The sequence below is a fragment of the Vitis vinifera genome, chromosome 11, assembly GCF_030704535.1.
Source record: "Vitis vinifera cultivar Pinot Noir 40024 chromosome 11, ASM3070453v1".
NCBI lineage: Eukaryota > Viridiplantae > Streptophyta > Magnoliopsida > Vitales > Vitaceae > Vitis > Vitis vinifera.
In genome coordinates, this window is record NC_081815.1 from 1,446,159 (window position 1) to 1,459,004 (window position 12,846).

Here is a 12,846-nt window from a genome sequence, read left to right on the forward strand (position 1 = left end):
AAAAAAATATTCTCAAATGGGTTAGATTAGTTTGACAATGATAATAATAATAACAAAAATAGAGAAATTAAAATCACATGAAACATATTTGGTAATGCTGTTCCAAAACTGTTGTCAAGCATGAATTTTATTTTATTTTTTGCCTAAAAAAAATATTTCTAAAAGAATCAATTTTCATTTCTGTAATCTGTGTGCTGAACTAATAATGAAAACATTTTTGAAAAATAAAAAAATAAAAACACTTTCATTAAGGATAGCAACATCAGTCCCACAGCAGTCTGCAGTTTTGAGGCCACAGCAAGAAGGTTAGCAGTTCAAACTTTCCCAGATTCCAAGGGTCAGGAAGCTAATCCATGATACGAGACTTGATCGGTATAATTGAAGGATTGTTTACGAAACCCAGATGAGATTAGGCAGAGAGTTTGTGAGATAATCAATCAAAGTTGCAGAGACAAATACATAAACAGAAAAGAGTCGATTTGAATACAAGATCAGAAGAACTTATTCTTCAATCTGCAGAAATGACAACTCGAATTCTAGTGTTCAGTGGCTTCCCTCACAGTAGTTAGTTATCAGTCTCTAATGCAGTCATAGAGAATTTTGCTGTTTCCCAAGAAAGCAGAAATGGAAAAGGGAAAAGGCCCGAAACCACCTCAGGGGAAGGCAGAATCAGCTCTGCCAAGTGCCAAACTGGGTAGCCAGGACTCCCTATTCAGACACCAAAACTATAGATTATATCTATTAATACTGCCACCAGTCAGCCAATCAAAGTGGCATCCATGGAGTTCCTCTAATATAACTGTACACTTCCTCGGTCTTGAAAAATACAGCATTCAGCTTCATTGCTGGTGCAGATTAGGGCAAAACCTGACAGAGAAATAAGCGGGTGTTTCCACAAGGGGTTTGTCTATTTGTCATGAAGATGCTTTACATGGTCAGGCTCAGGACGTTCTTCACTGCGACATGACATCCCCTGGTGATGCATGCATCTGTGTTTCTGAGTTTTCTGCTGGGATATTGGAATAATCCACTCCAGAATCACCTGCAAATCATTGTTTTAATCACAAAAATCCAGCTCAATGCAATGCACAAAAAACAAACTTAAGGAATCATGATCTGTTACTCAGGATGGAATTGGTAGATGAATGTTTGGATAGTGCACCCCTCTCTGTATCTGAAATGGTTAAAAGAAAATAATATCTTCATCAGATGCCACAGGAACAGATGATAACAAAGTTCTGAACTATCAAGTAGCAATTATATTTGATCTTTAAAGACATCCTTTGATTGAATTTGCTCTTATAGGAGAATTTCAAGCCTCTTCGGAAAAGGAAATGATTTGTTTGACGAACGAGTAACATTCTGGAAAGCTACTTCTTTCCCCTTCATGTTCTAACCAGTGTGGAACATGTCAGTGAAGGAAGCAGGGGTTGCAACCGATCATGTTCCCAAAGCCGGAAAATTCCTTTTATATCGGAGGGTAACTTAATGCAATTGTCGACTAGTGTTAACCCTTTCAATGAGCAGAACTGCCATGCAATATTCAATATTGAGATAGATACAGGTGCTTGGCACTAATATAAACATGGGATTATGTCATATCTGCAAATGTAAGTGAAACAAATTTCTTTTGTAGATGTGCACTCGTCTTAAATGTGTTGTGGATATGGAATATACCAAGTGAATTACCCAAAGTTACTTATACGTACTCTATATGCATGCAAAATAAAAGAAGAAAAGGAACATCTTAAGAGGATTTGTCTGATGAAGCATAGCATGCAACAGTAAGAAATCGAAACTAAGAAGTAACTCTTTGTAGAACAAATGTCGCATACCAAAAGAATGGCGTGCTGCTTTGATAGCATCAAAATTCTTGTATGTATAGCCCACAAAACTTAGATCTTTGGGAGTTAAAAGCAGCTGCCCGTGAAATCATAGAAGAAAAAAAAAGATGCATTAGTAAAGTTAACAGGAAAAAACGATGGACTATTAAGCCTCACTTTAATCGTATTTGGTCAAGTTCCCATTTGTGAGGCATTTCCATTGAAGTCTAATGATTGACCACCATGCGTAGAAACTCATTGGAGCTGCCACATGCAGCTAATGTTCCATGATTGGGGACTGTTATAATTATAAACTTAGTTTGCATTTCAGATACCAACAAACATCTAAAATAAATTAAAGATGCTTGAACACAAGGTTCTTTTAATCCAGAATAATTACATACCTTCCTTGACATTCCAGATCCAGTTCTTGTTGGTTTTGGAGGATCCACCTAAGGAACAACTTAAATTTATTTCTCAAATACAGAGATATCAGAAAGGCATCATAGTTAACATAAGCAAAATATCTAGATATGTTAATAGAAATGGACAAAAGCACAGAGCTAGATAACATAAATGAGGAGATGAAGTTGGAAAAAAAAAAATCAAGTTCGACAACTAGTATCCTTCGTTTGTGCAATTACATGATTTAGTTATTTAGAAAACTTCACGGAGTTTCAATCAGCATATGCATTAGCATGAAGCAGTTCCCAAAAAGAGGACTCCGGGTTGAATTTTGTCAACTAGGGCATCCAATTGTTTTGATGGCTTGAAGATCTATTACATCAACATAAGAATAAACAGTCCCAACTCAAAAAATAAAAAAGAAAACCACCCAATCTCTGGAAAGGAGTAATATGTAATACTCAAAATACAAGAGCTTTGGCAAAAGATGCATCTTGATTTCACCCTAATGCATTTAATAAATATCGGTTCTTACAATAATATATGCAGTGATATGCCATCATTGAAGAAGGATATTTTTTTTTTCATAGGTAAATAAAATTTTTCTATATCTGGCAAAAGAAATCAGTACAATCATTGAAGAAAGCATATTATCTTGCTTATTTTATGTTTTAGCTGGTTAGAATAAATGCATATACAAATATAAATGCATCGATTGGAGGTCAAAATGAGAAATAGTTGAATACGCTACCTCATCAAATTTCATAAAATTCTGAGTATCAAGTTCTCCATTGACCTCTGGTTTAAATGCTGCCTCCATCTCGTAGAGTTTGTCCCATTCAACATCCTTGAACCATGGATGTGCCTGGTACAGTTCAATGTGCCTTATATGAGGGAGATTGCTAGTTCAACAAGAAGGTAAATACTGTTATCAATACAAATACATACTTTTATTTCTGCTGCCCCATTAGTACCGAGCCTATGGTCCACATCAGAAAGCATCCTCGAGATCAGATCCTTTGCTTCAGGGGTCAACCTTGCCTCCTCAGGAAATTTTAAGTGATTTTTCCAATGCACAATCTGGAAAATAACTGATGAGAAGAAAGAACAGAAGGGGAAAAAAAGAAGAAAAATGAAAATCAAAACATGTAAGAATCAGGTACAGTCAAAACTGCAATATCTACAGAGGGTTGTGACATCAAACCAAACCGAAGGTTGAATGTCCTCACTGTTAATTCTTACCATTTGTTTGGCCGCTATCTTGATTAGAAGCACTTGATATGCTATTTTAACTCATTAAAGAATATAAGTGAAGCCCGTATGAGAAACTAGAGCGGGTAAAGGAACAACTCACCCAAACCCAACCACATACAAACAAAGAATAAAGAATAAATGAAACACAAGCACTGGGGATGCTCACCTTTCTGCATGTTGTTATTGGGTCATCAGAGTAGAATGGGGGATATCCAACAAGCATCTCATACATAATTGCACCTAGTGACCACCTGCAAGCAGGTTACATGATAACAATACATGAAAGATAGTGCAACACAATGGCGTTCATAGTGAAAAAACCTAAATACTTTCATTTTATGCAACAAAAGGATATATTAAAAAGAGGCCTTAGGAAAAAAAATAACTAATATCTACTATATTTAAATGTTTATAAAAGAAAATTTATCTTGCTCTTACTGAAACAATAAGTACTCCTCTTAATAGCAGAATCTAAATTGCTAGCCTCCCAAGCAACATAAAAAATAAAGAATAAAGTAATGCATATAGAAATTCTAATAACAATCTGGAAAAGACACTTCCAACCATAACTAACATATAACCAATAAATTTAATCAAAATCGTAAGTTCAAGCACATGTTAAATATGAATGAATATTGTGGCACTCGGTAGGGATGCAACATGCTTTTTTTACTTTCTATCATTGATGGTATGCTATTTCCCTTTTCTAAGATGCAATACAAGAAATACCATATATAGAAAAGTATGAATAGGAGAACCTGGGAACAAGAAGAAAGGAAGGATTATTTACATGTAAAGTGTAGATAGGGAGCCCCATAATCATGAGTCTCTATGTGTGTGTTTAGTATGAATAGATTGCTATTTTGTTAGTATCAGTAACTCCTGCTTTCAAGATCTCATGACATTAATCAAATTGGAGATTCAAAAACGAAGTTGAACATTTCTTCCACGCCATTAGATTATGTAGGAAAAACCATGTTCTTTGGTTCCCCAATTCAAAAGATAATCAACTTGAATTACCAAACCATTGAATCAACTATAGTCTCACACACCCCATTGGCGCAGCCTGTTTGTATACCATCAACTAAGAGGACCTTGCCAAAACTACACACTCTTTAAGTCTCACTTGATGCACAAACACAACACGCATGGCTTCGCAATTAATTAATCTTATTACATTGTGTTCTTATTAGGTTTCTTTAGGTAAATATTGCTGTTAACTTTTTGAGAGAACGAAACATTGGATTCATGAAAGAGTTTTGAGTCCCTATATGTTACTTTAAGTTTCCTACTTGTTGTTATGGTTTGGTAAAGCCTCTTTCTGGAAAGAGGACCCTTACATGAAGTTGAATAAATTACAAGGAAATATTGAAAGATTTTTTCACACTTTAATGTGAATAAACTAAAAAAAACTCTTTTGGCCATGCAATGGCCTCGCAAGGGGGGACATTTAAAAAAGTAAAGGAATATTTGAAGGAAAGGAGTTGAGCCCAAAGGTCTCCTAGTGTTCTTGCATACTTTAATTTGAAGGGGTTCAAAAACTGAATCTCCACGTCATGGTATCATGGTTGTCCTGGCTTCAAGTGTATAGATTTTAGGGACGCGTGACTTTGCTAATTGTTTTTGATCCTTTAGAATTACCTGACTCTCACAGATGAGTTTATAGATTGAAAATAACAAAAGAATATGACTTGATGCAGTGCACAGAAAAAAAGAAAAAAGGAGGTGAGATAATAACACAAGTTAGAGGAAACGAAAATAATGATACATTACCAATGTGTATTCCTAGATAAATAGTATCATTCATTTTAAATGGACTAACCAATCACATTCCATGCCATATCCTTTCTTCAGTAAGACTTCTGGAGCAATATAATCCGGTGTGCCTACCGTGGAGAATGCCTGTCAGAAAGAAAGTGCTTTTTTTTTTAAACCAAATGTATTTGGAAATATGTGCTTGAAAATCTAAACAGCTAAATTTAAACACGGAGAAAATAAATTATGAAGTGCAGACAAGATCAACCTAAAAGTGTGATCGGATGGTAACATGATGTTGACATGGCAGTCATATATCTAATTCCAAGGACTTTTGCAATGGATGGATTTTAGGCAATTTTGTCTTTATGTAGATGCTTTTGCATTAAGCATTTGAAATGAGAAGTTGAGTGAAAAAAGGAAAAAAAAAATTATTAGTTAAAGACCACTTCTAACTAATGTGTTTTTTGTCTTAAGAATTTAAAAAGGGAAATTAAGGACGGAAAATGGAAACTTTATTAACTTAAGGACCAATTCTAACTCATAAGATGTGCTTTTTTTCCCTCAAGAACTTAAAAAAGTGAAATTAAGGAAAAAGAAAAGAAAAGGAACAGTATTAACTAAAAGATGAATTCTAATTTATTTTCACTTCCACAGAGTGTAATCCTTAAAGAGGTCCTAATATGTGTGACCATGTACATATTTTGGAATGAAATCTGAAAACATGTGATGAAATGCCATATTTGTAAGATAGAAAAAGAGATCATTGCATACCAATGTCCTCCTGCTCTTCTGCCACTGCTGAAGTTGTTCAAGGGAACTTTTCCAATGTTTCACATGCTCATAATTTGGACAGGATTCATCAACATCCATGGATTCCTTCAGGCGTTCATAATTGACGGCCCTATGTTGATTTATAGCAGCTAGATTTGAACAGTCAAGAGGCTTGCAAAGGCCAAAGTCAGAGAGCTTCATGTGACCATTTATGTCCAATATAAGGTTGTCTGGCTTTATATCTCTGGTAAAAAAAAAAAAAAACCAAAAAAAGCATGGTAAACTAAAAGAGAAAGGCAAGTTAGTGACCCAGTTACAGATGTAATGTTTTTAAGATACTTGTGTTTCTGATATTTTAGTAAGTTAATGTGTCACTGATGTAGAAGACCAACCTGTGAATGTAGTTATGTTTATGAATGGACTCTATGGCCAGGACACTTTGAGCTACGTAAAACTTAGCCACAGTTTCAGTTAAAGTCTCTTCTCTCATCAGCAAAGTCATCATGTCACCACCAGGCAGATATTCCATAATTAAGTACAAGTACTCATCATCTTGAAAAGAATAATAAAGTTTTACAATGAAATGGCTGTCAACTTCTGCAAGCAAATTCCTTTCAGCTCTAACATGTTCCACCTATGTTGTAAAAACGCAATTGATGAGTGTAGAGATGATAATGATACTACATAAAATATGCAAAGACGATTGGTAAGATCTATATAAATAGTATACCCTGAAAAGATAACAAGATCAATAGAAAAAGTAACTATAGTTGTTGCCTAACATAGCTGCTTAAACACTGAATTCACTACTATTCAAGGTTAGATGGCATGAGATTGATCTTATAATAACTTAAATAAGCCAGAATAGATACATCCTCTTTATGGTTTTGAAACAGACATATAAGGAAAAGAAAAACCGACTTCTAAGTTGACAAGAAAATAAAAAGGCAATCTTTTCTGGATATATTCGCTCCTGCACTAGGTTGATAATTTGTCCAGCGCTACCAAGAGGAACAAACACAACAGTTTATTGTTGGTAATTCAAAAGCCAATAATTAAGCATCACAGCTTGATAAATCCTTTTTCCACCATCCTGCTCTATTTAAAGCAACAACTTTAAGTCAGCTATCAGTCTTTTTCCAGAGTCTCAATCCATGAACTTTTGGCCCTCCCCTGATCCTGATGGCACCTTAAACCGTTCACTTCTTAATGGCAAAGTCATTAAAGCTTTATTACACATTGCCAAAACCTGTATGATGGATTTCTCCTAACTTATCTTTTCAACTGACACTACAAACTTCTATCAAAAGCAATCATTTCTAGTTTTACCTTTTGTAGTCTTACCACTCATCCATCTCAACATACACAGTTTGGTGATACCCATTTATGAAAATATTTTTTGAACTAACATTATTCATAAAGCATGGAAAGCCTTATAACCATTTAAATTAGCTTTCTTTGAGCAATCACTCAAAGACTCCAGAACTATTTTCTTCATCCTTCCAGCAGTAATTCTATAATAAGTGTCCTCTTCAATAACTTCCATAATATGAATGACCAATATAAACTGTTAGCTATTTCCTAGTAAAAAATCTCCACCATTCCTGAACTTTCACTCTTGCTTTATACATACCACATGCTACACATTCTGCCTTAATCCTAGCCATCCCAAAACCTTTGAATTCTAAGCCATTTTCATAGTTTTAACTTGGCATTTACTCCTAAAAAGGTCTTCAACTCCAACAAGTCCCAGCAAACAACTTAAACCATGGGACCTCAACTTCAGTGTGTCCAGGGAGGTAATAACAAAAAAAAAAAAATGCAGAAAGAAAGGCAATAATATTGTCAATTACAGATTAATATCTGTGTCTTAAATTCATAAATACATCATGAAAGACATTGCAAAGAAACTGAGTTTCCTGAGTAACAAACTTATTATGATTAATGGAACTAGGATTTCCTGTAAACTTTGACTAACTATTAAAAAGGGAACATTCAGATCACCACAAAGAATAAAATTTGAACATTCGCAACTCGCAAATGTAATGAAGATTGTGTATGAAGATTTTGTAACCATAGATCATTGATGAAGTAAAAAGTACCCACTGAAAGATATGGATCTCACAGTCACTGTTAATATTTTCTATGGTCAAAATTGTAAAACACATATAAGCCAATAGTGCATACTTTTTATGGCCTAACGCTTATCTGCAAACAAATTAAGAAAGAATTATAAAAATAAAATAGATAATAAAATAGAGAAATCAAGACAAATTTCTCCTCTCATTTCTGAAGAATTTCTCATCCTTCTTCCTTATATGTTTTTTCTCATTTTAATATAATTTGGCTTGTTCTAGAGAAAGATGTTTATTGAAAGAATTCAGAGGTCAGCAAGAAGAAAGATGAATAGCTGTCATTTTGATTAAAAAAAATTAAAGGCACTATAGCTTATTTCTATTTCCAGTTTCCTGTCAAGATAAACATATCAGAAAGATATAGAGTATTCCATTGAAGACAAAATCAGTCCTCCTACAAAAGCGAGTACCAACAATGTCCAATCTCTCACCTGTCCCCTGCTTAGCATTTCCGACTTCTTTAGCTTTTTCATGGCATAAATATTGCCAGATAACCTCTCCCGACACAATCGGACCTGTAGAACAATAATGTATAGGCACCTGAATAATCTCCCACTTGCCAATAAGTAGCAAAAACCATAAATGAAGCTGGAAGAAAGCACATACAGCTTGAATAACCAATGCATTCCAATCAAAAATAATTATGAGGCAAAAAAAGTCACATTTAAGAAAAGCATGAACTCAGGGAACCTACCAGTAAACACTGTGAGGGATGCTAGATGCGAATTTTGAAATCCTGTTAAAATTTATGTTGCAAGTGGGTACGTCCTAAAGCAGACTTGTGCTCTGAGTGGAATACTCCTAGTTGCACATTAAGGTACTGTGAGGCAGGGTCAGGTTTAAGCTTTAAGGGCTAACTGTTGGGGATAAGTGACGAACCAAAAAAAGGCCTGCCTGATGGAAGATTAATGTTATAATGTTGACATAGTGCACCCATCAGCAACATACTCCTGTCACCCATTATGCATGTTGAAAGAATGCCTTTTTACTTGAGGATCCAAGTGCCGAGATTTTAAAAGAGATTAGCGTCATTTTCGAGAGGAGACATATACAAACGAAGGAAAACCTAAATTAATGGGATTTCCTAATTTAGCATCCCACTCAATGCCTTTCACCAATATTTTTGTCATCTTTAGGTGCTAAACCAGAAAGTGGTCTTGGCATTTTGGGCTAAAACCATACAATTAATGGGAGGCATTGACACAGGATATGGAGAACCAAGGTTGAATTGGTAGGCTAAAACCATATAGGAACAACTCCTGTTGAAGTATATATCCAAGCTCAACAAGAGCTGTACAGTTGACTAGACTCTAGATTGAAACTGGTGTAATGATGTGCTTCTGAAAGGTATCTGCTATTGATATCGTTCTTTATGCAAACTCACACATATAACGTAAGATTCAGGACCGTGATCACATGCCGACCAATTTGATACATGGCCTAATTTTTCATTGTAATCTCTATGATTGGTGGGAGAGACTGTATGGAGCATCTTCTATCACAGCTCTCAATTGTCTCCAAAAGATGGATTCACCAAACAAAAGGATTGGGACTCTTAGCAGATCTTCTTGATAAGATTAATGTGTATATCATTGACCAGCTCCAGGGATGTCTCTTTCCACACCCTTAGAAGTCTTCAACAATATCCTAGGTTTTCTACCTTGCAGTAGTTTTGCATATAGAACCAGGTTGAAATCATAGGAGAATAGTAGCGGATCACCATATTTTCAGAAATAAATCCCAAACAGGGTCTTATGCTATCAGCGTACCAGCTTCTCCCTCACTGCCTTTGAGCTTCCTCTATGTTGACAAGTTACTATTGGTCGAATTTCTATATCCTGTATTCATGCTTAAATCAAATGCCTCAATTTTATCACCCTTGGCATGCCAAACATTGGAGGAAAAGAATAAAAAGTAATGAAAAATTGCTCCATTTCTATTCCATGCAGCACTTGCAAAGCAGGAGAAAACCATAATTCTTTCAAGCAGGTAAAAGATTTACTGCTATTCCATGGGATACTCTTATAGGACTGACTATATCAGGTAACAGGCTTAACTGTGTTATAACATTTTTGTTATGTTTCCAAATTTCACCAAAGTTTTCTCACAATTCTTTTCTAAACTTGAACAAACTGCTCATATATTGGAAAAAAAAAATTCTCAACTTTAAATACAATATGTGTATGTCTAACCTCTCCAAAAGCCCCTCTCCCTATAATAGTTAGGTTCTCAAAATCATCAACACAAATTTTGTGCCGTTTAAGTCGCATATATTCTGTCTCTTTGCGCTCCAAGTCCTTAATTATATTGATTTGTTCCTCTTCTGGTACATCTGAAGATGCTAACCTTCTTTCCAGCACCGAGCGCCTGCAATTCATTCAATCTTGTCAGGAAGAGTACCAAAACCAAATGCTTGAAACTCCAATCTCTGATCAATACTAATTTTCAAATAATTAAAGTTACCTTGATGAAAACATAACATTTCAACATATGGGAGTATTGTAAGCTTAAAGCATAGCACTAGTGTGTGAACCAACACAACTGCATTGGTTATCAAATAAAACACCAAGTAGGCCCAGAAAAGAAGACAGTTAAGTTGAGGAAGAAGAAAATTTAAGTAGCTAGGAAATGTTGTAAGGGTTTCTAATAAAACTTTTATGCTACACAATGATAATTATATACATCTAATCAGGGATTGACCAGATGCCTTGCAAGTGTTTCTAAAATGTATACAAATTGAAATATAAAAAATGTATACAAATTGAAACATCAAAAAGAAAAAGAAAGTTCGTTCAATTCTCAATCTTCTGTAGTGGCACTGGCTTTTCTCGGCATATCTCAGATGTTATGCCCCATAAGTGCCTTGAGATTTTGAAGTACAAGGCAAGTACACTATATTTTGCATTTTTTCGGTTTTCTTGCAATACAAATGAACACATAATGTAATCACATTCCTTACAATTTGACGATTCCACACCTAAAATATTCTCAAATTAATCAGCTTCGCTCAAAGTTTACATATTTTTCATCTCCGATTAGAGGTCTGATTCCAATAACCACAAATAAGCCACATTGACCAAAATTAAACACACCCAAGCAATCTGATAAAAGGGTCGAAATCAGATTAAATTAAAAGGTCTGTTTGGCCACTGAGAAAATGCAGGAAAGGGAGAGAAAAGCGGAAACCTGTCAAAGGCCTATTCAACCCCAGCTGTGGAAGGATTCAAAATTTCATAACATTAAGATTAATGGGGCAAATGGGATCATGGAAAAATGGGAAATGAAAGGGACCTTTGCTTGCGTTCCTGAATGAGCTTCATATGGGCTTTGTAGTGGCTCTCGATGAACTGCTTGGCTGCAGCCACCCTCTCCATTGTCAAGCTCGAACCCATCACCTCCTCTTCTTCTCCTTTCCCCTCTTTCAAGCCCTTGCCTCTACCATCTTCTCCGTGATTCTCCATAGCCTCTTCTCTCTTCTCTCTCCTCTCTCTCTGGTTTGTGAATTTTGGTGATCGTGACAGCGAAGCAATGCTCAGATGATGAGTCTCCCTCTGGACACATGGCTGTTCTATATTGGTTGGGTCCTACAGCTGATGTGTCATCTAGCTGTGCATGCAGGATGTACACGTAGGATTGATGGGGACCAACATTTCAAGGTTATTGATTTTGACCTTATCCCTTTTATAATATTTGAAGAAAAAGTCAGAAGAAGGGAAAATATTGACATATTGATTAGTCTTTTAATGGAAAAATAAAAAACAAAAGAGGTATATTTAGTAGCAATTGGTTATTTTTACAAAAATATAGAAATATATTTTTTGGGTTTTGTGGTGTGAATTTTAGAACTTCCAATCCACTGTTATAAAGCATTAGCAATGAGCTACATCTCAAGCCCATAAACACATAGTCATGGTCAAAAGATTTGTGAAATATAAAGAAACTAGTTCACTGAAATCAAATGAACATGTTGGCGTTGGTGGTTTTATGAAGTCTGTTTGTTCCCGCAGACAATGTCAATTGTTGGTGTTCGAAGGGATCTTTAGCTTGACAAGGGAGTTGTTGGGCTCGACCACGAACCAAACCATTGGATCCTAAACCACTGTGCCCCCACAAAACACAACCTAAGCAAGTCATGAATCCCCTGTATGTTATTTAGGCTTACAGCTCATAATGGGTGTAGAAGAGAAGAATGTGAGAAAGTACTCTTCTGTGAAATCTAGAGCCTTGGACAGAAAGGAAAAGAACGAAGACTCTGCATCTCAATGGAGGTAAGCTTATGCAAATATGGGTTGGGTCCTCCGTACTTCTCTTGTCCCCACCCAAACCCCTGTTTCAATTCAAGGGCCATATCCAAGAGCAGTTGGAAAGCTTTTCTGCCCAAATCCTACATGGAGATTTGACTTTCCCCCTCCGAAATATATTTCTAATGAGAGATTCGGCCTTGTACCACACCGACATTCCTCATTGCACAGATAAGTCTTGAGTCAATTTTGAAACTTCCATCGCAGGCCTTAACAACTTCCATGCCATTATTTGAATATCTGCCATGAGCATTGACCCAACAACCTAACATATAGCTAAGTCAAAGTTCAAGAACAAATAAGGGAAAATTCAGGAGGGCTTCAATAATTCCCAACTGCAACAACAATCTTGACATCCAGATCAGGAACCTCTTTTAGGAAAGGGATGTTCTAAATTAT

At 35.7% G+C, this 12,846-nt stretch overlaps 1 protein-coding gene across 3 annotated transcripts; it reads right to left on the reverse strand.

The window, feature by feature from the left end:
* Positions 1–430: 430 nt before the first annotated feature.
* On the reverse strand, positions 431–12,820 carry LOC100252546 (uncharacterized). 3 transcript variants are annotated; one of them, XM_002279163.4, is made up of 13 exons: positions 11,438–12,820; positions 10,339–10,513; positions 8,578–8,661; positions 6,404–6,645; positions 6,012–6,255; positions 5,305–5,384; positions 3,649–3,733; positions 3,177–3,308; positions 2,980–3,093; positions 2,228–2,275; positions 1,836–1,920; positions 1,124–1,174; positions 431–1,042 (listed from the first exon to the last, which is right to left on the reverse strand). In XM_002279163.4, exons 1-13 carry the CDS (start codon positions 11,605–11,607, stop codon positions 954–956), a joined length of 1,599 nt encoding a protein of 532 aa, XP_002279199.2. In that variant the 5' UTR covers positions 11,608–12,820; the 3' UTR covers positions 431–953. The 3 variants fall into 3 exon arrangements, 1 of the variants encoding a protein (XP_002279199.2); XR_002031157.2 differs by lacking the exon at positions 431–1,042 and having other exon boundaries at positions 1,136–1,174; positions 1,836–2,121; XR_786832.3 differs by lacking the exons at positions 431–1,042; positions 1,124–1,174 and adding an exon at positions 2,001–2,121.
* Between the last annotated feature and the right edge of the window lie 26 nt (positions 12,821–12,846).